Source organism: Rhinoraja longicauda, chromosome 1 (genome assembly GCF_053455715.1).
Source record: "Rhinoraja longicauda isolate Sanriku21f chromosome 1, sRhiLon1.1, whole genome shotgun sequence".
Taxonomy (NCBI): Eukaryota; Metazoa; Chordata; class Chondrichthyes; order Rajiformes; family Arhynchobatidae; genus Rhinoraja; species Rhinoraja longicauda.
Genome location: NC_135953.1, coordinates 121,799,669 through 121,826,968, shown reverse-complemented (window position 1 = coordinate 121,826,968; position 27,300 = coordinate 121,799,669). Strand labels below are relative to the sequence as shown.

The following is a 27,300-nucleotide window of genomic DNA, read 5'->3' as shown; positions in this document are numbered from 1 at the left end:
CATTAAAATGCTACAATAGAATTTTGGATTTGGGGATGAATTTGCAAAGTTGTTGCAAAGCAAATGTTTCGCATCATTGCAACAACAATCAAAGTTTGCGGCTTTTGTAAATAAGTACAACTTGTCCTTTTTTAAGAGCCAAATTTTAATTGAAATATATGCTGCATTATGAACAGCACATTTTCTTTTGGCACTGACAATACCTGTGTGATGTAACTACTCGTAGCTGGTCAGCACAGTACAAGAAAGCAGTTAAATTAGTTGTATGTTCTTAAAGATTCTAACATTTCATGATATGCCTTGTTTACCAGTTTGTTCCTCCAATCTCTGCAGCATGGTTGGATTCTGCTGCATTGCATTGTATCACTGATGTAATAATCAGTGATATATTAGAGGTGGTTGTCTCAGATATTTTATTAGGATATAAAAAAATACAATGATTATAAATCACAATAAAAGAAAGAGAACTGTTGCTGCTTCCTCTGAGAAAGTGTAGCACATATAGTACTGTTTTTATCTTGTAAGTATTAGAGATACTGAGTGTATTGCATTTTATCTATTTATGTACTATTGCTGTGGCTTTCATAAGAAAACAGCTTATTTTTCTTTGTAATTTTAAATGCTTTTTAACTGCTTTGAAACAGTAATTTTCTTTGTTTAACGTTGTTCCATGTTTTGGATCACAGGATAGAATATGATGCGTATCGAACTGATTTGGAAGAATTGAACCTTGGCCCTCGTGATGCAGTGACAATTCCAAAAATTGAACAGTCCCAGCAACAATTCCAGATTCACAAAGAAAAGTTTGACAAACTTAGAACAAATGTGTCAATCAAACTGAAATTTCTGGATGAAAACAAGGTATTTTATGAAACTGTTATCTTGTATGAGACTGATCAAATCATAAGATAGTTGTACAACACAGAAACAGGCCCTTCGGCCCAACTTTCCCATGCTGACAAGATGCCCCATCTAAACTAATCATACCTTCCCTTATTTGGTCCATATTCCATGAAATGTTTCCTATCCATGTACCTTTCTGAATATCTTTTAAATGTTATTATACCTGCCTTGCCTACCTCCTCTGGCAGCTCGTTCCGTATATCCACCATCAAATGTGCAATGACGGAAGAGGGAGGAATTGTGCAGTTTGATGGGTCTCCTCTCACCTTAAACTTGGGTCCTCTGGTTCTTGATTTCCCCTTACTCTGGGTAAAAGACTGCGTATTCCCCCTATCCTCGTCATGATTTTATACACCCCTATACGATCAATTTCTCCTCTCGGCTTCCTGTGGTCCAAGAGTAGTCCTATCCTGCCCACCTCTCCCTATAGCACAGACATTCGAGTCCTGGCATCATCCTCGTAAATCTTCTCTGCATTTTTTCCAACTTTACAACATCCTTCCTGTAGCAGGGTGACCAAAACTGAACACGCTACTCCAAATGTGGCCTTCACCAAATTGAAGGACGTAGCTAGGTCAAGAACACAGATTGAATTACAGTTGTATAATTGACCATGATTCCCTGTCTCTGTACACAGCTGGTCTCATAGAAATTTAAGTAGCGACGCTGTCTAAACAATTTTTGAAGCAATGAGGTGCAAAATTTGTGTATCACCACCACTACTGTGAAGGAAAACTCATTATAGCTTGACAAATAATGAGTTGGATTCATGGGAGGTGGTCTTGGAGGAGAGGATGCTCTTCAAACTGCAGAGCATCTTGGACAATGCAGCTCACCCCCTCCATGACACACTGGTCAACCTGAGGAATACCTTCAGCAACAGACTGGTTCCACCAAGATGCAGTACAGAACACCACATGAGATTATTTTTCCCTGTGGCTATCAAACTGTACAATTCCTCCCCCTTCTGTCATGGGGTAGAATGGTTTCCCCCCCTTCCCCTATCTTTGCACATCCCCAATCCTTTCCACTCGTCACTTTAATTTCATGTATATTATGTCTTATGGTTGTTGGCAGACTAATTTCCCTCCTGGGATAAATAAAGTTGTATTGTATCGTATCATGGGTGACAAAGTACCATACCTGATTTATCTGCTTTATTGGTCAACGGAAAACCAGTTGGCCTTCTATCCTTGAGCATAAAGTTTAGGTTACCTCGCTAATACAGCAGATGTGGCAGAAGTCAGCAAACACCATAAATGATACTGAAGCCTAGAAGTTGAAGGTGACCAATCTGTTGGTCTTCAGGGGCAAAACACTCCAGCACGAAAGATTGTTTTATGGATCAGTCAGTTATTGAACATCCCTGCTGAGAATCAGTTGATGTTTCAGGTCAATGACCTTTCAGTAGTCTCTTTAATAGGTCAATGATCTGGCATTTTCACACTGTTTCATCTTTTCACAGATGACCCACTGAATAGTTATAGCATTTCTTATTTTTTTCGTTTATTTTTTTACAGCATCTGCAGAGTTTAATTTTCCTTTTCGCTCCTTTAAGTAGCATGGCTTTTGGAGATATTAGGTTAGTAAAACCTCTTGTGAGAACTTTTTTCAGATCAGTGAGACTGAAAATAACTGGATAAATTGTAGGCATTGCTCTACTATTGGCATCATTTGAAAAGTTTTGCATCAGATATAAAGGGCTAAGGCAAATGAAAATGTTGCCAGGGCATCAGGATTTTCCAGAGATGTAAAACGTGGCGCAATATTGCTCCATTGTGGGTTAGATCGATTTTCAACTGCACGGTACCATTGGTTGTTTGTGCAAATGAATTTCAAGACTCTTAATTGACCAATCCAGTTGGAAAATCATATATAATTTTAGCTATAAAATGGTATATTATACATATTACACAGAGTTTTGCTTACTGGTCTTGAATTTTGTTTTGATGCTAATAGTTGCTTTGCTTGTCTTAAAAGAAACAACTTTTCAGATCTCTTTGTACGTACAATGTCAATGATGAGTCCATGAACATCCATTCAAATATTATTAAAAACCTACTTCCTGCCCCAAACCAAATCCAGCTGAACTATTGAAAATCAATGAAAGGGATCTTGACCTTGTATTTTTTTTTAACCAACATTAGCTTCCTATTCTCACCCAGCCTCAATAAATTCCCTTCAGCACAAAAATGTTAACCCTTCACTCCCCTTATGCAAAACATGAACTACTTGTGCTGCAAATGGGACTCGTTATCTCAGTGCAGACCCATTGCTCTGCAAATCATATCATATCATCATATCATATATATACAGCGCGGAAACAGGCCTTTTCGGCCCACCAAGTCCGCACCGCCCAGCGATCCCCGCACACTAACACTATTAACACTATCCTACACACACTAGGGACAATTTTTACATTTACCCAGCCAATTAACCTACATACCTACATATGGTGATCATCCATCATGGAGGCTTTGTGTAACGCCCACCCATTTGGTTGTTTGTGCTTTGATGTTCAACGGGTCAACTACTGAATACTTTATTGTCACATGTACCCAGGTACAGCAAAATGCTTTGTCTGGCTATATGTTCACCCAGTACGGGTTCTTTGTATTGCATCAAGTTGAACAGAATTTATTTATTGATTGATGTAACAATCCATTAACAGAAAAGTTCATATAACATAATAGTTCAAATCCTTTGACAATATATAATCTGTTTCCTAAAAAGTATTGATGTGATGTAGTAGTCCTCCTTCGTGATTCTAACAACAACCTGCTGGTGTCAGGGGTTATGAGGAGAAGGCAGGAGAATGGGGTTAGGAGCGAGAGATAGATCGGCCATGATTGAATGGCGGAGTAGACTTGATGGACTGAATGGCCTAATTCTGCTCCTGTCACTTACGACCTTCTGACCTTATGATCTACTGGACTTATGCATGAATAAAGGAATGGGATTATGTACATCGCTTGCATACCTGATGTGTGTTTGCTACAGAAACCGAAAATCCCAAGGATATCTTATCTACAGATTTCAGGAGTCACTTGGGACATTAAAATCCTGAAACATCATGAACGTGATGCCCTGTTGTCTCTGTTTTCTGAATACCTCTGATTAACAACTTGTGCCACTTTACTCTCACTTTAGTGCTCAACATGATTAATAATGGTTTCATTAAAATGATGGCGATGGCCACTTGTGAATGTTGTTGGCCTACCTAACAATGGTTGTTAGGGAAAAGTGAACATTGCAGTACAGGTATGTAGGTTAATTGGCTGGGTAAATGTAAAAATTGTCCCTAGTGGGTGTAGGATAGTGTTAATGTACGGGGATCACTGGGCGGCACGGACTTGGAGGGCCGAAAAAGGCCTGTTTCCGGCTGTATATATATGATGATGATATGATATGATATTCAGAATCTTAATAATTGCAGCAAGTAGGGCATTCAGCCCATTAAATCTTGACCAGCTGTATGCAAGAGTAATCTAGCTAGTTGCTCTTTCCTATCTTCCCACCATAGCTGTGTTTTTTAATTGTCCAATTTCCTTTTTACTTATCCAATTTTTGTTGAAATGCCATGATTGACTCTGCCTCTACTAATCCCTCCCCAGCCTTTCCGCACATGGTACACTTTTAGCCCCAGCGACATGCCATGAAATGGCGTCACTTCTGGTTCTTTTTCTAGTCTGCATTCTATCCTTTCCTTAATTCCTCTGCCATTGGAAAGCTATTTCTTTTTTTATCAATCTATTCTATCTATATCTTTCTTTTCAAATATGTTTACTAGATCCCATCGCACAGGGTAGGTAATCCCAGCCATTCCAGTGTACATTCACATATGCAAGCTCACTCCTCTAGAGAATGTCTTCATGCCTTTGCAGTTTTTGTGCAGTCCTGCACCCAGAATTAGTCTAAATGCCACAACTGTGGCAGACCAGGTATTTTCTGGACGTTCATCGTGACTTGTAACCTGCGTGTTTCTTTATTTAGCCAAAGGTGTCTATCCTTTTTTTAATTGCTTTCCCCCATATGGCAAGACACTTTTAATAATTTATGTGCATAAAAACCCAGATTTCTTTTGTAGTATCTGTTTTAGTATTATAGTAATATTTAGATTATATTGCTTAACCTTTAAAATGCCAGGAGATGCCAAGAGTAATGTTGCATTAATTGACAATGAGGATGTTAGCATTCCATACCTGTCCTGACAAGTCCTCTCGTGCTTCCATCAGTGTTCCCAGAAACCCTTCCATAAAGATGAACTTTAAACAGGCACCTCTCCCAACCTTGTTTTGGTGCTTCCAATGTGGCTTCCTCTACGTCGGCAAGACCACGTGTAGACTAGGCGACTGTTTCACCGAACACGCGCTCTGTCCACCAAGCTTTGCCGGATTTCCCGGTTGCTAATTATTTTAACTCCCCTTCCCATTCCCACTGACTTTTCTGTCCTTGGCTTTCTTCGTTGCCAGAGTGAGGCCACATCCAAACTGGAGGAATAACACCACCTATTCCACTTTGGAAGCTTATAACCCAATGGTATGAATATCGATTTCTCCAATTTCAAGTAAATCCTTGACGCCCCTACCCTGGTGCGTGCCCGCCATCCCTGTCACCCTGCTCCTTCACCCCCAACCCCCCCCCCACCCACATATTCATCTCCCAGCCCTGATTCCCATGTGTACTTCTTTCCCATCCCCTTCCACTCATATTCTTTTTGTGTCCATATAATCTCTAGCCTTTTTTACTTACTTAAAACATCTCCCAATCACCCCACACATATATCCACCTATCACTTACCATGCTTTGCCACACTCCCACCTCTCTTTTCTACCTTTCTGTCCCCATCCCATCAGTCTTTCCACAGATGCTGCCTTACACACTGAGGTCCTTAAATCCCTAGTCCTCACCTTTCACCCCATCAGCAGTTGCTTACAACACGTAATCCTCGAACATTTTCGCCACTTCCAACGGGATCCCACCACTAGTCACATCTTCCCATCTCTACCCTTTTCTGCTTTCTGCAGAGACTGTTCCCTCCACAACTCCCTGGTTAACATCCCTTCGCACCCAAACCACCCCCTCCCCAGGTACTTTCCCCTGCAACCGCAGGAGATGCAACACCTGCCTCTATGCTTCCTTCTTTGACTCTGTCCAGGGACTCTGGCAGTCATTTCAGGTCAGGCACAGGTTCACTTGCACCTCCTCCAATCTCATCTCCTGTATCCATTGTTCCTGGTGTGGGCTCTTATACATCAGCGAGACCAAATGTAGACTGGGTGATTGTTTTGCTAAACACCTTCGCTCAGTACGCCTTTGCCTACGTGATCTCCTGGTTGCCAAACACTTTTAATTCCCCTTCCATTCCCATACTGACCTTTCCTTCCTGGGCCTCCTCCATTGTCAGTGAGGCTAAATGCAAATTATAGGACCAGCACCTCTATTTCTCTTGGGCAGCTTACAACCCGGCAGTATGAATTTCTCTAGCTTCAAGTAACCCTTGCATTCTCTCACTCCGTCCCTCCCCCATCCTTCACTTTCGTCCTGGTGAGTCCCATTGTCTGTATAATTCGTTAACACCCAGCTCACAGCAAACAACGAACCGTTTCCTTGAACATTGTTACTTTCTTTGCATATCTTTCGTTCATTTGTTCCACATCACTGTCTATATCTCTCGTTACCCCTTCCCCTGATTCTGTCTGAAGAAGGTTCTTGACCCAAAATGTCACCTATTCCTTTTCTCCAGAGATGCTGCCTGACCCGCTGAGTTACTCCAGCTTTTTGTGTCCATCTCCCTTAAGTCCTTTTTTTTTCAGTGAAGATACCAGCATCTGCAGTTTCTTCCATCTCCCTGTTAGCATTCTCCATTGACTTGCATCAACGGCCATGTGTTGGTTTAAAATGGCTGCAGTGCACCACCATGACAACACAGGACTCCTCATTGCACTGAATGATAATCTGATTACAAGGGAAAATGAATGCTAAAGCCAAATTCTCACAAGACGATAATTGTTCAAGTTATGGCGAGATGAAATTTCAAAGCATTGGCAATTCATCTAATTGATTAAGAGCTATTCTTTTTAATTGTGAAGAAAGCCCAACACAATGTGGAGATCACTAACTAATAGCATTAAGAATTAACAATAATAGAAAATGCTGGAAATACTCAGCAAGTTAGTTAGAAGGACAAAGATTTGAAACATTAACTATTTCTCTTTATACAAATGCTGCCTGACCTGCTGAATGTATCCAGCATTTTCTGTTCATATTTCAGATATCCACCATCTGCAGTTTTGGATTGCAATAAAAATTAATTTGATATTTATAGTGGCAGAAAGCCATCTTTCACAACAGAGGGTAGTGCGTATGTGGAATAAGCTGCCAGAGGAGGTAGTTGAGGCAGGTACTATCACAACAATAAAAAGACATTTGGACAGGTACATGGATAGTTCAGTTTAGTTTATTGTCACGTGTACCGCTGTCCAGTGAAAAGCTTTCTGGTGTGTGCTAACCAGCCAGCGGAAAGACAATACATGATAACATTCGAGCCATTCACAGTGTACAGAAACACGATAAGGGAATAGCGTTTAGTACAAGGGTAAAGCCAGTAAAGTCTGATCAAAGATTGTCCAAGGTTCCCTATAGGAAAGGTTTAGAGGGATATGGGCCAAACATGGGCAAGTGGGACTACTAGTGTAAGATAGGGCATCTTGGTTGGCATGGAAAAGTTGGGCCGAAGGACCTGTTTCCGTGCTTTATGGCTCCCATAATAGAAGTAAAGTCACCGTTGTGCAGGAAACACAGCTGGCAGTTTGTGCATGACAAAGCTGGTTTGCTGTAATTTCTTTCAACGTTGGTTGTCCTGTGGTTAGTGTTTCTCTATATATTGATCTGAAAAGAAAGAAATAGCTAACAGCCTAGCACTGTGAAGAGGTTAATGTTTTGCATAGGAGGAGATAATTGAATCTTTCCCAAAGATTTAAATGAGAAATATCCACAAAGCTGATCATTTAATGGAGCATGGAATTAAAATGGATAGGTTCTGCTCATCAACCTTATTGATTTCTTTTAAGTAATAAATGAATTTCGGGTAACATAAAAGAGGTAATATGTACATGTTTTCAAAAGGACCAGTGAGTCCACGTAATTATGGACTGTGTATATGCAAGATACAAAGCTGCCTGTAACACAGGAATAAGTACACTAAGGACAGTTGCACAGACTGGCAAAAGTGGTGTCCTGTAGTAATGGGTGCCAAAATCATTGTTTCTAATTTACTTCAATGATTTGAACTTCAGTATCGGAAGTAAAACTTCAAACTTTGATGACACTGCATTTGGGATACATCTGTACTGGTGAAGGATATATTATTTCAGAATGAATGTGTAATCTGAATTATTTTGACCAGGGTGCATATTCTTGGAAGAAAGAAGAGTTGCATACTTGGATAATAAATCATTGGAAAGGAGGGGACAAGGGATCCAAGGACCCTGATATGGACATCATTAAAAGTAACATTAATATTGCTTAAAACCCAAACCTTGCCCTTCAATTCATTCCTGAATAATGACCAGGCAGATATAATTAGAGTGCGTACCAACCTGTATCAAGCCCTTTTGTTGTTGTACACTATTCACACCTCTTTTAATAGCAATGTAAGGGCACTGGTGAAAGTACAAATAAATCATATGAATCCTAGCAAAGTGGAGACAATATAATCAGAAAAGCTGTGTAGTGTGGAATTCTTCTAGAGATAACACTGAGTTGACTTAGATAATGAAAGTTTTATAGGGTTAGCATAGAAAAAGTATACAAGAACGATATAACAAGGAATAATTGAGGGAAATTAGATTTTTTTAAAGGGAAACTAGGTAAAGAAGAGGAACTAAGTAGAAAGATATGCAGTAGGTCAAACGATGCCCATGTTGAACATGGAAACCAGTATTAACAAGTTGAACAATTTGCCTCTTCTACGGACAACTAGCCTGTTTTCTATATAACTCCATATAAATTTACACGCGTTAAGGGCTGCAATAAAGAGATGAGGATGCTCAGTTATTAGTATAAATGTAAACACTGCATTGAAGGTCTTGATGAACAAACCAGAAGGTTTTAAAACGAAGAGGTGGTCTGATACTTGAACTGAACTGAGTTTATGAGGCCATCCCGAGACTGCATTTGTTTATCAATTCCTGACATGAATTGACCATGGAATGTTAATTGTGATCAACCACAGTTGTGCATTTGCTTGTTAAATGCAGGAAAAAATAGTTTTGTAATGACCTAAAAGGGATAGAGCTTAATGTGAAAAATTGAATTTCTAACTGTGCTGCACTCTCTCTGTGAGAAGGAACATCAGTGTTAATTTTACGTTTCACTTGCTGTAGGGAACCCACAACTTTATAATTCCAGACTTCCAATTGAGCCACAATGGGTTGAAAAGGCAAAAGTAGAATGAGATGGCACAGTTGACGCAGCCCAGCAGCTTGGTGGAACCCAGCAGTCAGCTTGTACATGCACTGCCAGAGCTGGCCTGTACATTGGAATGTTTACCTAAAAATCCAAAATCTGAAAGCATACATCAGCTGTCATTCAGTTTGTAACCTGCAAGTCAGTGGAATCTCCACTGTGAAGGCAGGAATACGAAATCTATGCTAATGCTCGAGTGCTGAACTGAGATGTGCCACAGATTTTGCTTGCATCAGATACATCAAGATGGCTGATTTTTTTTTGGGGGGGGGGGATTGATGCCAGATATTTATCGGACCTCACTGTGAACATACTGGCTGCTAAGTTTTTATATTACAACAGCGAATGGCCAAAAATGCAGCACTTCTTTAATTTCATGAAATAACTTGTCCCTTCTATCCAACTTAATTTTCTCAATGTACATTTTTTTTTTCTAACTGAATAAACTTCACAAAATACAGCTTAACGAAAAAGTTTCGAACATCAATAGATGAAATCGCAAGTGTTGGTGTTTATCTCATGAGACCAAAATAAATATTTAAAACTTTAAAGTGTATTGCTTTCTGTGCATAACATCGATGTACTTGACTTCATTTTGTTTTAGCATTCCAGTTTGGCAGAGTCTGAAAATTGCTTTGTGATTTTATGACCAGGAAGTAGGAGGGGCAAAATATACAAACAGCTTTTGTGTTGCATTTTTACTGTCAGAAAGAGAAGAGAAATGGATGCTTTCTTTCATCACAATCCTGTGGTACTTTGATGAATGACAGATATTTGACGGGTAATCTTCTTTCTCTCCACAGATTAAAGTCATGCACAACCAGCTCCTTCTCTTTCACAACGCAGTGTCCGCCTACTTTGCTGGCAACCAGCATCAACTTGAACAGGTGCTCAAACAATTCCACATCAAGTTGAAGGTTCCTGGTTCTGATGGACCTTCCTGGCTGGAGGAACAGTAATGTCTCGAAACTCAAAATAAATAATCGATGCAGTTATAAAATATGTTTGAATTTTTTTTTTCCATTTAACGGGGAGTGAGGCAGCACCTGAGATTGTGGTAAATGATATAGCTGTTTCTCACTTTTTGCTATACATTAATCTAAAATATTAGATTGAATATGGTGATTTTATGTAACTGAATATACTTTATAAAACCAAGACCTAAGAAAAATATTCCTTTTTGTTACAGGGGTTAGAGGGGAATAGCTAGTCTATACCTACATGCAGATTTGCACTGAACAGTGACTGTACATCTGTTTTGGTGCTTTCTCGTCACTACAATGTAATTGTTTAAGAAAAAGATTGACATTTTATATACATTCTTTCACAAACAGGGCACCTGAACTTGTGAACTGCAAAATGTAATGACTTTGCAGAGCAACGAGATAAATGGTACTGGAATGAAGTACCCTGAATGAAATGGCTGGCTTGTATTCCAACTTGCAACCAGTACTGTATTTCCAATGGGCTGTATATTCGATTGTTAATTGTGTTGAATGAGAATCTTTGAAACCGAGTCAGAGAGGGAGTAAAATAACTTTATTACAAAGGCATCAAATAGTGACATATTAGTATTTGGAAACATTTTCAGAAATATTATCTTGTTCCCATTAATCTGTTTGTTTTTAACTGATGTCATTGTTATTTTCGAAAGGGCATAACTCTAATTAAGCCACGGACCGGCCTTATGTCCACTGTTGTGTGCCTTGAACAACACGTTTTCCCATTTTGTGAAACACTTTTCTGTTCACTATATCTTGCACTTCCAAAGGAATTGGGGAGGGGGCTGGAAGGGAGAGAGAAAAAAAACATCATTATTGCTCCCTTGTGATTCCTCCAATTGCATTTGATTTAGTCTTAATTTGCTCGTGCTCAATTTCTTGCTAATAATGTTAATTCACTTTCATACCATGTAAAGTCTTTGAAATTAATGTTCCGACATGTAATATTTGCATTGCCATTCTGTTTAAGCTTTGTGGCAATGTCGTCCACATTCTGTATGCTGAATATTTAACATTAAATTAACCTCATTTTAATGTAAAACATAATTGCATTTAATATTTTTGTCAATCACAATTTTTCTGTTGAAATTTATATCCAGATTGTGCCTCATTATTATAAATACTCTTATGTACAAATTAAAAGGTTCCTACTGCAAGCCAGATTTCTGAATGCTGTACTTTAAAAATTCTAAAATTGGATAATGTGGGATAGAATCTGTATCTTTTTCACATTGCTGCATATTCATGAGTCTTTCCAAAATGTTCCTGTAATAAAGGGCTCAGAGTTCATGGGGGTCATGTGTGAAATTAGTGTAATTCTATGGTTTCATAGGTATCCAATTCTCCACTGAAGGATGCTTACAGTTTTGATAATAGTAACCTAGTAACTCTGCCTTGAACAATATTCATGCTATTATCCTGGACATTCATTGGGAAAGCACTTATCCATGAAAGAGCATTTATTAACCAGCAGAATTTCTGTTGCAGCCAGTCTGCTGTTAACATAGAGGAAAATATAGTCTTGGGAAAAGATTCTAACCTGCATCCTACATTTTTTGGACATTAGTTGCAAAAACAATGTTTTCTTATTGGTTCTCTGCAGGGCACTACTTTTTTTTTCAAAAAATAGCTTCTGTTTTTACTTCAAACTGTCCCAGCCTCTTCCTTTTCTACTTTGGAACAGTGAAATCAACGTGTGAAACTGTAAATTAGATAATTTGTGCTCCTTCCTTAAAAAGGGGAAATGTGTTGTGCGCTGCTTACAATGATTATTGAATCAAACTAGTTTCTCGTCTCACTACTGACAAGGTGGTTTCAGAGTACCATATCACACTGCTTACAGGAACAGCTCTGAAGCACACATGCAAAATCTAAATAAGTCTAAAAATTCTCAAGTGTAGCAGCATTTACGGAGAGAGTAGAGCGGATGTATCAGCTCGGTGACATTTCAGCTGATCGGCGTATTTTTCTTTCATATTGCCAACGCTTGCAGTTCTTTTGCGTTTTTGACCATATGTTTCCAGTGGCTGGTAGGAAGTTGTGATAGAACAGGTTTGCATGAGAATATCTTATTTTTTGAACTTATGCTGAATTTGATTAGAAAATAGCAAAAACAAACATCATCCAATGGGTTCAGTTTAGTTTAGAGATACAGCATGGAGATGGGCCCTTTGGCCCACTAAGTCCATGCTGACCATTGATCACCTGTTAACACTAATTCTGTTATCCCACTTCCTCATCCACTCCTTGCACACTAGGGCAATTTGGAGGCCAATTAACCTTCAAGCATGCACATCTTTGGGACATGGGAGGAAATTGGAGCACCTGGAGGCAACCTTCATGGTCACAGGGAGAATATGCAAACTTCACACAGAGAGCACCTGCAGTCAGGACCGAACTTGGCCCTGAGGCAACAGATATAACAGTTGGCCCACTGGTAGACTGAGGGAGGGGCCCAAGGGATAAAATGTACTGGGGAGGATAGACTGAAATAATCGGTTTTGCAGAAATTATGTAAACCTAAATCCATAAATGGATCACTACTTGTAGGGATGTAGAGCAAGGTTAAGGATAATAATCAAAATGTGTGCAAGTTTTCAAATCTTATTCCAGATTCAATGTTCCTATTTTGACAAATATTCTAAACCATTTGGTCCATCTATTTGCGCGGGAAACAAGATGGAGTCTGGCTGGAATATCCCAGACTAGCCACTGACACAACCATTGCAGTAGAAACTTTTTTCTTTAGTTAAAATATTAACTGTACACACACACACACACACTCTCTACTTGGTTCTCAGGCATCTAACATAATTATAATCCACTTATCTGTTAATTTAATATATCCCGACACTCCCGAACAGTTGGAGAAAATCCTTTTATTGTGTGGAAACAATTGGATTTGGAAGGAGAATCCTTAATTAAGTTGATGATACAAAAGATAGTGGTTTTGCAGATAGTGAAGATGGTTGTGAATGATTGCAGCAGGATCTGGATCAATTGGCCAGGTGGGTGGAGGAATGGTTGATGGAATTTAATACCAAGAAGTGTTAGGTGTTGCATTTTGGGATGTCAAACAAGGGCAGGACCTACACAGTAAATGGTAGGTCTCTGGGTAGTGTTGTAGAGCAGAGGGATCTAGGAGTACAGGTGCATGGTTCCTTGAAGGTCGAGTAGCAGGTAGATAAGGTGGTCAAAAAGGCTTTTGGCACTTTGGCCTTCATCAGTCAGAGCATCAAAGGGGCGTGGCTGTGTTCTGCAGCTGCGGCTCACCGGCAGTCTCCGTTTTTTTTAATTGTTTTTTTGTCATTGTCGTTGTTAAATGTACGTTTTTGTTTTATTTTTAATTCTGTGTATGTAGGGGGGTGGTGGGGGGGGTTGGGGGAAACCTTTTTTTCAAATCTCCTCAACGGAGATGCGACCTTTACCGTGTCGTATCTCCGTTCGCGCTACGGCCTAACATCGTGGAGTCGGCGGCCTCCAGTTGGGATCGACCTCAAAGACTCCGGTCGCAGGGCCTGGACTTGCCATCTCGGAGGCTTCGGCCGTGGGCCCTGCAGACCGCAACATCGGGAGTTCGCAGGTCCCTGGCTGGCGACCGGCTTTTGGGAGCTCCAGCCGTAGCAGCTTCGACCGCCCCGAAGCGCGAGGTATGATCAACCCGCTCGCAGGCCCTTCATCACCCTGCGTGGCTCGGCCGCAGCACTTTCCATCGCCCGGTGGGGGCTCAGGACTTTCATCGGCCTGCTCGGCTCGGCCCTGGGACTTTCCATCGCCCGGTGGGGGCTTCAAAAAGTTGGGAGCCTCGATCACCTCGTGGCATCACGGGAGAAGAATGAGGAGGAGATAAGACTTTGCCTTCCATCACAGTGAGGGTATGCCTAGAGCAATCACTGTGATGGCTGTTTTGTGTAAAAAATTATATCTGTGTGTCCTGTGCTTTTTAATGTCTACTGCCGGACCCTGACGTGAGAGGACGCTGGCGTTGAGTATTCGCCGCTTTTCCGTCAGGATAGTTTGTCTGTTTGTTTCTATGTTAATTGTTTTGTAAAGCGCTTTGAGCATGTGATAAGGCGCTATATAAAATAAATGGATTATTATTATTATTAGATGTTGGGAGGTCGTTGCAGTTGTACAAGACGTTGGTGAGACCACATTTAGAATATTGTGTTCAGTTCTGGGCACCATATTATAGGAAAGATATTGTCAAGCTTGAAAGGGTTCAGAAAAAGATTTACGAGGGTGTGAGCGATGTTTGATTAGGCTGGGTCTCTATCCATGGAGCGCAGGAGGGTGAGGGGAGATCTTATAGAGATTTTCAAAATCATGAGAGGAATAGATTGAGTAGGTGCACAGAGTTGGGGAATCGAGGACCAGAGGACATTGGTTCAAGGTGAAGGAGAAAAGATTTAATAGGAATCCGAGGGGTAACTTTTTCACACAAAAAAAGGTGGTGGATGTATGGAGCAAGCTGCCAGAAGAGGTAGTTGAGGCTGGGACTATCCCATCGTTTAAGAAAGTTAGACAGGTTTGGAGGGATATGGACCAAGTAGGACTAGTGTAGCTGGGATGTTGTTGGCTGGTGTGGGCGAGTTGGGCCGAAGGGCCTGTTTCCGCACGATCACTTCTATGACTCTGATCACTCCCTCATCTATTAGTTTGTCTTACATGGGTTTCAATGTAATAAACATTTTTTTAAATCCTTTGTGTGAATATCATGGTCCAACAATTGAATTACAGTTTTTACATTGTTATGCAATGTTTCAAACACTTATTTCCATGCAGTTACTGAGCCCAGTTATCACAATAAAATGGAATCGGCAATGACCAAGCAAATTATAGTTGTACAGCAACATATGCAGGGAGAGGTGGTGTGAGTTCCATTTGGGAATCTGCTAATTAAGGACAAGGAAGATAAATTTTAATTGCTATAAGACGTGTGCATATTTAATTATGTAGGACAATTTAGATCCATCTGCAAAAAAAAGAGCTGTTTGGTAATGATGGCCAATTCAAAATATGTGCCTTTGTGATTATCCAAGAGTTTCAGGAAAGAAGTGGCAAGAAATCTGAACACAACTGTATAACCCCGAGATGATGCAAATTGTGCCAGGGGAAGAGAATGTGATCAATGTCACACCTTTGTGTCATGTGAGAAGATTTAACCAGGTATGAATGGTGCTGATGTTGATCAACTCTCAGATTCTAATTCACAATTTAAAGCAAAAAAAACAGTTGCCTATCTCTAATTACCTTTAAGGTTGTGGCAAGCTGCCACCATTCTAGGCCATTCTTGCTTTGTTTGAGGACAACTATAATGGTTGAATGTAATGTTTAATGGATAGAGACCCAGCCTACTCAACCTCTCCCTATAGCTCACACTCTTGTAAATCTTTTCTGAACCCTTTCAAGCTTGACAATATCTTTCCTATAATATGGTTGAATGCTTGCTCTCCATTTGAGAATCAGCCATGAGGGATGGGATGGTGTTCTCCCCTGAAAGGTTCCATGAGCCAGGTTGGTTTCTATGGTGGACACAAAATCCTGGAGTAACTCAGCGGGACAGGCAGCATCTCTGGAGAGAAGGAATGGGTGACGTTTCGGGTTCAGACCCTTCTTCAGGTTTCTATGGTCATCATTCTCAAGTCTAGTTCTAAATTCCAGATAATCATTATTAAATTCTACATCTGCTGCCACGGTGAGACCTTGTCTCTGGATTGTTGGTTTAAAGTGCTGGATTACTAGTACAATAACATTAACTGTGCCACCACCATCCTAATGGATGAGGGCAGCATTGACAATTAGTTGGTTCACAAGGAACAGTTGTCACTAATGTGTGCTGCTTGGAGTGGAGAAGAATGTACTGGTGACTTCATAAAGTGTTGGGTCACTGATTTCTAATTATATAAGCATAAGTGCAGTACTGAAATGTATTGGCAGCACTGTAAAGATCTGGGTAAATGGAATGGAGTACTGTAAATCAAGCAGGCAGTCATGGACTCATGGAACTAAAATTGAACCATTGAACATTGAATAATTTTTTTAGTGGCCAAGTATGTATGCATACAAGAAATTTGCCTTGGTGCTTTGCTCGCAAGTAACAACACGACATACAGTAAACAATTAAGAATAAAACATTATAATTTAAACATAAAACATTATAATTTATGCAGTGTGGAAACAGTTCGCCCAGTTGGTATTCTGGGCTAATCCCATTTGGCCCATATCCCTCTACGCCCAACCTAACCATAAATTCGTACAAATGTCTTTTGAAAGTTCTAATGGCATCCACTTCTATGGCTTCCTCATTTCATGACAATTCATTCCAGATACAGACTACCCTCACAGTCATAGAGCTATGCAGCATGGAAACAGGCACTTTGTGTACACCAACAAAGTTGGCATTCTGGGCTAGTCCCATTTGTCAGCATTTGGCCCAGAGCTCTCTAAACCTTACCTATCTGTCCTAATGTATTTTAAAAGTACTAATTATATCAAATTCTATCGCTTCCTCTGGCAGCACATTCCAGATATGGACTACCCTCTGAATGATAAATTTGTCCCAGGCAAATGTCTTAAATCTCCACCCTCTCACCTTAAGATTATGCCCTCTGGTTTTAAGGTCCTCTACGGTGGGAAAAAAGACCGAGCCTTCACTTTATCCATGCCCCTTGTGATCTTGTACACCTCAATACGGTCACCTCCTCAGCCTCCTTTGCACAAGAGAAAAAAGTCCCAACCTTTCCAACTTCTCCCTATAACTCACGCCTGCAGCCCAGGTAACATTCTGGTGGATTTCTTCTGCACCATTTTCAACCTAATGGCATATTTCCAGTCCTCCGTGTGGTCTCACCTACAGCTGCATCGCGATGTCCCAACAAATTAGATCATAGAGCTAGATCGCATGAAAATGTGTTGCCCATTAGTGGAGAAGTGGGGGTGGGGCAGCAAAGGATCTGGTGGAGGGAATGTAGGAGAGGGCAGTCAGGAGGGGGATGGTGGCAAGGAAGCATAGCAAAGGCAGCAGGCTTGGTAGTGGGAGTTTGGTCAGTGGGGGGAGGCATCCCTTTTGAAAAGTAGGGACAAATTAGAATGCAGCAATTTCTATCATCATTGCGAGGTATTCTGTGAGTTAATCCTAAACTATACAGAATAAATATTTGGCGGTAAAATGGGAGCCCTGATTTTGAAAAGTGTGAATAAAATAGTGACTGTCAGTTGAGGAGATAAATTTATTACAAAATGAAATTTGATTTATGATGTCTTCCTAAAAATACTAAGTATTTTACTCTTCATCTGTCTTTGAGGTACTATGTGGCATAAATTCTGAAGACAACATACTTATTGTCAAAGAGACCTTCTTCTAGATGAGATGGACTGAAGGTACTGCCATCATTAAAGCAGAAAATATTTAGCACAAAATAATAATCCTTGTACGATGGAAGGTCAGCCTCATTTGGGTGTACCTGACAAAATAAGGAGGCTCACAAAGCAATGATTTATTTTAAGAGTGCAACAACACCTGACAAACTTCCTTTAAAATTCCCTGGAGTCCCTCTCTCTCTGCGAACAGTGGCGTACAGTCACAAGTTTGCTCCTGTTCTTTACTTGACCTGCCATTACCTGCCTAACGTGGCAGAGTGCAGGTCCAAGAGCCTCTCACATGTGTCTATTGCAGATGATTAACCTTTTTTGTGTGCTCTTCAAAAACCTGTTATTTACAAGCCCAGTTAAAATTACACAAATTACATGGAAAGTAGTTAAACTTCACAAACTCATACTGGATGTAACCAGATCTAATTCAGAGGCAAACAAATGACCTTGAAGATGTAGAAAATTAAGGTTTGCATAGTGTCTCTGAAATGTACAATAGACCTTCAATGAATAAGTTATGGAACTGCCCTGTGTTGGCCCACTTACACCTCCTTCACCCCTGCTCACCACCCCATCCCAGAAAGTGGCAATTTTCTCCAAGGACTTCTGGGGCTGCTTTTTGCTGGTTAATACAACCTGGAGACACACAAGTCACACATTGCCTGGTTTATACTTTGGCTGCATTAACCATGGACCAAAGCAAACCTTTAAAAGTCCGCATGTGGTCCCGATGAAAGCTTCAGGTGAACAATGATGTATCACTGGCAGGTCGACAGGTTAGAGCTTGTGGATGAGTCTCTGTATATCTATGGGATGTATTGTCCACCTGGCAATGTTTTCTGCAGAATAAGCAATGGACTTGAGCTGTGCCAACTGCAAGTTGCTATGAAAAACAGAGCTGTCTGCATTCAGGTAGAGGCTTCATGCACTTAACATTATCACTGCATACTTTAAAATAAAAGCAGCTGTGTCTCCCTTTGAAACCCCCAAGGAAAATATTACATTTTATTACTAGTTGGGTGTATCGATTTCACGGCTTGTTGTATTTTGTTCAACAGATACACCTGGCTGCTCAGGGAGGGGCAATGGGAAGGGAAGTGGTTTAAGCTTGATTTGCTCCACCTTTCTTAAATTACCTCTAACAATGGTAGGTGATTTGGAAGTAGTGAAGTGGACTCTCTTCCATTTTAGGGAACATTAGACCAAGTGGACCCGTTGGGACCAAACCTCTCCTGCATTGGTGCAGCACCCTCTCCTCCCCTCTCCCCCCTCCCCCTCTCCTCTCCCTCCTCCCCTCTCCCCCTCCCCTCCCCCCTCCTCTCCCTCCCCCTCCCCCCTCTCCTCTCCCCCTCTACCCCCCCCTCCCTCTCCTCTCCCCCTCCCCCCCCCCCCCAGAGTAGGTGAATTGAGGACCAGAGGACATAGGTTTAAGGTGAAAGGGGAAAAGATTTAATAGGAATCTGAGGGGTAACCGTATCACACAAAGGGTGGTGGGTGTATGGAACAAACTGCGATAGGAGGTAGTTGAGGGATAGTCTACGCCAACATTTAAGAAACAGTTAGACGGGTACATGGATTGGCCAAGTTTGGAGGGATATGGACCAAACGCAAGCAGGTGGGACTAGTGTAGCTGGGACATGTTGGCCGGTGTGGGCAAGTTGGGCCAAAGGGCCCGTTTCCACACTGTATCACTCTATGACTCTAAGCTCCTATGACTCTTCATAATCTAAGACTTCTCTATAAGGTTACCCCACAGCGTCCTAAGCTCCAAAGAATAAGTCCAAGCCTATTGAAACTCTCCCCATAACTCAAGCCTGTACGCCCAAGTAACAGCCTGGTGAATCTCTTTTGCACACTTTCCAACTTAATGACATTGTTCCTAGAGCTGGATGACCAGAATACCACGCAATACTCCAAGTGGACAACTGCATCATGATGTGCAAACCTTTGTACTCAATAGCCTTCCCAATGTAGGCAAGCAGGCTAAATGCCACCTTCACCACACTGTCCTCCTGACTTGCCACTTTTAGGGAAACATTCATCTTTACTCCCAGGTCTCTCTGTTAATGGGAAACACACTGGGTTCCTTAGACACCTTGATTATCACAGGTCAAACTTTGACTAGGAATGATAGTGGAATTTGACATAATTAGGATAAACTCACAAATTATGTAATCCTAGTTTACTGAACACAGTTCTTTGGGCTGCCTGAAGACAGGGCTTCTGTCAAACCCTCTCTCTCCTTTTGTTATCCACTGATTGCCACTGAGGAAATAGGTCGAAACAGTTGGGCTCATGTTGCATCTTCCAGGATAGATCACATTGCCTGCATTCATTTCCCAGACTCGAAGGCAAAGAGTAGCCACTTGCATGAGATACCGGATATCTGCTCAACCTGGAACTCTACACCTGCATTAAGCATCTATTCTGGAATTGAGTGGCAAAGAACGGACACATTTTAAAAATTTAAGCCTTCCATATTTTTTGCCAAAATGGAAATAAAACCAATAACAAATATAATTGCCACAAGTAATACAGTACTGCATTTTTGTACTATTATTGCTGGAGCCAAACTAGACATTTTATTGATTTGATTAAAAATAAACAAACCAAATGTTTTGGAAATTATTTCTGGTTATGCAGCTGTGGAGATACAGCAGATGATGTTTGTACTGAACCGAGCGACTATACACACCGACACTCCTTACCTTATTCTGATTACAACTGTTTTCTTTCCTTGTTCAGTACCATCCCAGGGTCTTATGTCATGGCGATTGTGGCATTTTATACAGCCCCTTCTCTCTAAATGGTTTAGCAACGATTCTGTGACCAACTCTTGTTTCCATAATCTGGAATCAATATCTTTTCAGTGACTTATCCTTGGAGAATAGCATGCGCCTCAATGTTCTTAATACCTTCTTTGCATTAATTGTAGTAAATGTAATTTTGCCAAATTCACTTTGGCGTAGCAGACATCTCACGATCTTCCTCAAAACCTCAGCTGAGATTCTAACATCAGCTCTTTGAAATTTAATTGATATGAGAGACCTGAATTTCTTTATAAGTATCTTTGGGTTAAAGAGCTGGGAATATGAAAGTGTGTATAAAAGATTACATAGGATTAAAAAAAAACTGGGAGAGAAAAATGTGATTACAGATTGCTACAGATGCTGGTTCTTTATCCAGTGTGGTTGCTGAAAGGCATATATTGTGAGCCTGCTCAGATCCAGCTACTATCTGCAGAGGGCTGTTCTATGACTATCCCTTGCCAGCAGGTTGCAGGGTGGGCAACTTTCTTTTTGCAGATACTGATTTGCAGAGTACTGAGCTGCCAATTGGGACTCACACCTGAACGTATGTTCAGAAGCCATCCTCCAGTGCTATTTGAAAAGCTTGCAAGTTGGTTGCTGATTAATTTCAATTGTGTATTTCTTTGGGGTGATTTTTGATGCTTCCAGAATTCTTGGGAGTTTATAAAGCGTACAAGGAGTGAGAGGGGCTGAGAAGTTTCGTTTTTCTTCAAAGCTTTACCCCAAAACTACCAAACATGAATCCCTCAGTTGCTATTAGTCTGATTGGTGTGGAACACCTCACTGGTAGAAGAAGCAGGAAAGCCCTCAGTAGAAGACCATTTCCATCAATTCTCCTATACCTACCTGAGCAAGGAGCTATGCAAGAGGCTTTTGCGATTCACTCAGAAGGCCATTACTCAAGTGTGTGACATGCACTGGCCACAGCTCTACCTGCACAGACATGCAAGGACTGCTTAGCCAAATGCTCTTAAGGCAACAGTTAATATATCTACCGTTGTGGGTCAGGCAGCTTTCAGGCTAGAAAAGAAGATATCTACAGGGAGGTTGCATAGGATGATATTGGCTAAAAACATGGAAGAAGACCCTTCCTCTCAACCAGTCAATGTTGAGCACATGTTCCACTGGAGCCCCTTCGTTCCACATTTAATTTTCTACGGTTCAAAGGTGCTTTTATTGTCACATGTGCAAATGCACAGAGAGATTCTTTCCTTGCATGCAGTCCAGTAAACTATTGCTATACCTAATCACATCCCCAATTAGCAAGGTGTATAGAAATAGTCTACTGAGCCCGCATGCAAGAGGAGCCATGTTTTGGCACCATTTTCAAAGTCCAGCCCGCGCTCTAGGTCTAATGAGCTTTTCCCAGTCCAGGCAAGAGACGGGCCTCCAGCCATCGCCTTCCTCGGACGTGTGGATCAACCAGAAAACCGACGTCCCTCTCCTCACCTGTCCACCTTTGTGCTCCGGGAGTGCCACTGAATTCACTAAGCTTCTCTCTCCTCTTCTCAACTGTATCCATGACATTTGCTTCTCTGATTGCAGTGGCAGCGAGTTCCACATTCTCACCACTCTTTCAAGAAAAAAATTGCTCCTGAATGCGCCCTTTGAATTTCTGGGTGGCTAGTGTTTAATTTTGGCCTCCAGTGATTTTCTTCTTCATAAGTGGAAAGAAGTGAAGAGTGGAGATGACTGACTCTTTAATTCCATGAGAGATAAATATGTCTCCTCCACCCTTGAATGAGAGCCCTTGTAGGGCTGGGTGAAAGCATAGCTTTGCTGGTGCAGGAGTCTTTTCCACTGTGTAGGGTACTGCTGGTGACACTTCCATTGCTTTGAAGGTGTTATATATCAACCCGACACACTGTAACTGGGAAATTGGAAGTCAGACGGGGTGTGACCATCTACAGTGTCCCCTGCTGATGGAGGGAGTGGACAGGCCCGCAGCAGTGGGTTCTTTCCACTGAGGATCTTTTCAGAGCATAGAAACATAGAAAATAGGTGCATGAGTAGGCCATTTGGCCTTCGAGCCAGCACTGCTATTCAACATGATTATGACTGATCATCCAAAATCAGCACCCCCCACCTGCTTTCTCCCCATATCCCTTGAATCCATTAGCCCTAAGAGCTATATCTCTATTGAATACATCCTCTCCTCTGTCCTTTGCAGCAATGCAAGAGGTGTGATTCACAAAAGAAGCCATCATGAAAGGTGCCATATCCACCAGCAGATGTCAGGCAGTTTTACCTAGTGGTGATTTGCTGTGCCATTGATTATAGAGGGCAGATGGGTGGCTCTGTGCCTCCTCTGTAGACACTCTATGCTGTTGACCAGAAGTTAAAAAGACCACTTTCCATGTGATAAGCACCAAGACCTAGGAAGAAGCCAGTAGCCCTGGTGAAATACTGGAGCACGGTGAGAGAAAAGTCACACATTAATGCACAATACCTCCCACATTTGGCATGAGGAAGACATATCCATTTCTAGAAAAATACCCTATTCACAACAACCTTCATGAAAGGAAGCAAATTTGATTGGGGTAATCATTGTGGGATTGCTCTGTTATCATCCATTGGGACAGTCATTGCCTGGGGCATCTCAACAACATCCTTCCAGTGGCTGAAGAGCTGCTCCCCAAATCTGCCCATCTAAAGGTATGGCAGACATGGACACTATATGTCAACACTAAGAGAAATGCAGAGAACAGTCTCAACTACTTTACATCACCTGCCTTGACATCACAAAATCGACTGGTGTCAAACAAGGCTGCATCTTTACACAAGAGCCAGATAATCAATTCAGCAACAAAAATCTATTTGCAGTCCTTCCATTCAGTCATTTCCAGGTTTTCATACGATCAATCACCTTCATGGGGCCAAATTTAATGAAGTAAATATCCATACTTGCCCTTCTCATAACTTCTGTGTATTTGTGTTATGTATACTGAAAGGTGCATTAAAATTGTTTAACCAGTTTTAGTCACGAGTGAAATAAAGTGTTGTGATTTTCCTCTCCCGAAGTCTCGCAGAGCAGTTGGGAGGAATGTTGAATTGAGGTTCAAGCAGAGGAGTGGGAGGGTGAGCTGCATTCAGCCTTGCTGATCAACCTGTTCGAAGACTGTTCCTTGGCACTGTTAATACCAGCCTGGCACTGTTTCTCTACATCTTTCACAAGCCATCCCACTCCTCATTAATTAGATTTCTTATGCTCATTTCATATTCAGTCTTCACAACCCAGTGCTGTGAGCTGTATTTGACTGTGAACGTCGGTTCCATTGTGTCATGTCCCGAAGCTGCAGGTTGAATGTATGACCTGATCTTCACTGAAGTACTGAGGAAGAGCTGCTATAGCAGAGTTTCTGAGGCAAATCTCCATAAAGTTCTCCTTAAAGCACCATAAAGTCCATAAAGCACAAGAAACCAAACCAGGCTCCAATTTGTTTGCTCATGAGGATGTTACAAACTCCATTGGCAGTGGAGTTGCCCTGCTATTTAACATTTAATACAACCAAGTGACTAAAAGCAGATGAGCTGATGAATTAGCTCACAGCTTTTTCAGGATCTAAAAGTATCAGTGGGCCATTCGGCCCCATTCAGTCAGCTCATGGCTCATCATTTCTCAAGAATCAGGAGTGGTACCAAAGGACTGGAAAATTGCAAATGTTACTCCACTGTTCAAGAAGGGAACAAAGCAAAAATGGGGAAACTGTAGACAGGTTAGCCTGACTTCAGTGAGTGGTAAGATTTTAGAGCATTATTAAAGATGAGGTTTCCAAGTACTTACAGTACAAGCACATGATAAGATAGGCCAAAATCAGCAAGGTTTTTGAAGGAGAGATCTTGCCTGACAAATTGGTTGCAATTCATTGTGGAAGTAAATAGGATAAACAATGGAGAGTCAGTGGATATTGTTTACTTGGATTTTCAAAGGTCTTTGATAAGATGCCATACGTGAGGCTGCTAAACAAGATGAGAGCCCATGGCATTAGAGGGAAGATTTTAGCATGGATGGAAGATTAGCTGAATGGCAGAAGACAAAAGTGTTAATAAAAGGGCTTTTTCTGGTTGGCTGCCAGTGACTCAGACTCCAAGATAGAGATTTCTAAAGATTCACTACCCTATGGGTGAAGGGATTTCTTCTCTTCCTGGTTCTGAAGGACTTACTTTGAGATTTTGACTGAACGCATCAGTTGGGGAAACATTATCTTTGTATCTAATCTCTCAAGCCCAATAGGAAAGGTACACAGCTGAATGATTCATCTCTCATTCTTCTAACAACTAGAGAACACTGGCCCAGTTTGCTTTAACCTTCTTCATTGGCTAACCTTCCCAGCAATCAGTCTGGTTAACCATCCCTGCATTTTCTCCATCAGAGTGGTGAATACAGACCTATCCTTCACAGGCTTGGCGCATCCTTGCTTTCAGTCCTTCCTCACTAATTTGCAGCAGGAAGGCTGGATGTTTTGTCAAGGATGCTTGTCACTCTGGTCATCCCATTTTCTCTCCTCCACCTCCTGGGGGAAGATAGAGGATCACAAAAGCTTGGATGTCCAGATTTAAGAAAAGCTTCTACGCTACTGATATCCAACTCCTGAACCAATCACCTCTTTCCCATACCACTCCCTGGAGGTGCTGCCAAGTACTTTTATTCTTTAATCCATATCATTCAGTTATTCCGTTATTATACTTTAGTGTTCTTTTGCACTACAATTTTGCACCATTTTGCTATTTTTCACTTGTTGTTATATTTATCATTATTATATAATACTGTTTACTCTGTGAGCTTCATGTGAGCAAGGAATTTAACTGCATCTTGGCGTATATGACAATAATCTGAATCTACACAATATTTCTCATGCTCTATAATCAGATCCGTATTAAATTGCATAATATGTTTCTACTCTTGTAGACAATTCCTGTTACAAAAAAGGCCAATATGTTTGCCTACCTGATTGCTTGCTGTATCTCCTTGGTAATTTTAAAGTCCCTCTGAACACCAATATCTTCTAAACTTTCATAACTTTCGAATGACTGTGTTTTTTTATTGGTCATTGTGTTTATCTATGTTATAGAGTCATAATCATAGAGATAGAATGATACAGCATGGAAACAGGCCCTTCAGCCCAACTTACCCACACTGGCCAACATGTCCTGGCTACACTAGTCCCATCTGTCTGTATTTGGTCAATATCCATCCAAACCTGTCCTATCCATGTGCCTGTCCAACTGTTTCTTAAAAGCTGTGATAGTCCCAGGTTCAACTACCTCCTCTGGCAGCTTGTTCTATACACCCACCACTCTTTATGTGAAAAGGTTACCCCTCAGATTCCTATTAAATCTTTTCCTCTTCACCTTAAACCTATGTCCTCTGGTCCTTGATTCACCTACTCTTGGCAAGTGACATTGTGCATCTATCCGATCTGTTCCTCTCATGATTTTATACACCTCTATAAGATCACCCCTCATCCTCCTGCGCTCCAAGGAATAGAGTCCCAGCTTACTCAACCTCTCCCTGTAGCTCAGACCCTCTAGTCCTGGCAACATTCTCGTAAATCTTTTCTGTACCCTTTCCAGCTTGACCACATAACATGGTGCCCAGAACTGAACACAATATTCTAAATGCGGTCTCACCAATGTCTTATACAACTGCAACATGACCTCCCAACTTCTATGCTCAATACTCTGACTGATGAAGGCAAATGTGCCAAAAGCCTTTTTGACCACCTTATCTACCTGTGACTCAACCTTCAAGGAAACATGTACCTGCACTCCTAGATCCCTCTGCTCTACAACATTCCCTACCATTCACTGTTTTATGTCCTGCCCTTGTTGGACTTCCCAAAATGCAACACCTCATGTTTCTCTATATTAAATTCCATCAACCATTCCTCAGCCCACCCGGCCAATCGATCAAGATCCTGCTGCAATCTTTCACAACCATCTTCACTATCTGCAAAACCACCCACTTTTGTATAATCAGCAAACTTGCTAATCTTACCATGTATGTTCTCACCCAAATCATTGATGTAGATGACAAACAGTAACAGGCCCAGTACCAAACCCTGAGGCACACCACGAGTCACAGGTCTCCAGTCCGAAAAACACCCTTCCACCATCACCCTCTGCTTCCTTCCATGAAGCCAAATTTCTATCCATTCAGCTATCTCTCCTTGGATCCCATGCGATCTAACCTTCCAGAGCAGCATGCAGAACATTGTTGAATGCTTTACTGAAATCTATGTATACAACTTCTGTCATCGACCTTTTTCATCATGTCTTTAAAAAACTCAATCAGATTTGTGAAACACAACCCCCCATGTACAAAACCATGCTGACTATCCCTAATCTGCCCTTGGTGCATTGCATTGGCTTTGAAAGGGCTTGGGGAATCTAAGGAGGTGTTAAACCCTCTGCAGTGCAAGTTCAAAACTGTTGGAACCACTGCTCAATAAGCACCACTCTCAGTCTTTACCTCCACCGTCCCTTTACCTTCCTTTACGCCTCCTCTTCTAAGCCCAATCCTCATCACGGAGCCTGGACAATATCGCTATGGAATTAAGACTGGGATAAGACCAAGGTTTTGAAGCCAGTCTACTGCTCCAATTGGTGAGCTGGTTAAACTAAACAGACAATACAGGTGCTCCTCAACATACAATGGGGTTACGTTCTGACAAACCCATCGTAAACGAAAATATCATAAGTCAAAATGCATTTAATACATCTGATCACGTGGTACGAGTCGC

The 27,300-nt window shown here is 41.3% G+C and overlaps 1 protein-coding gene across 8 annotated transcripts in view; it reads left to right on the top strand.

The window, feature by feature from the left end:
* The window catches only part of LOC144596910 (arfaptin-1-like), a 93,195-nt gene extending 81,520 nt beyond the window's left edge, over positions 1-11,675 (top strand). For 3 of the 8 annotated variants that reach the window (XM_078405789.1, XM_078405827.1, XM_078405835.1), the window contains 2 exons: positions 687-861; positions 10,176-11,674. In XM_078405789.1, coding sequence (XP_078261915.1) covers positions 687-861; positions 10,176-10,331 — 331 coding nt within the window. In that variant the 3' untranslated portion in view covers positions 10,332-11,674. Of the gene's footprint in view, positions 1-686; positions 862-10,175 lie in introns of all 8 variants that reach the window. The other 5 variants (XM_078405797.1, XM_078405805.1, XM_078405813.1 and 2 more) reach the window with 4 other exon arrangements.
* The last annotated feature ends 15,625 nt before the right edge of the window (positions 11,676-27,300 follow it).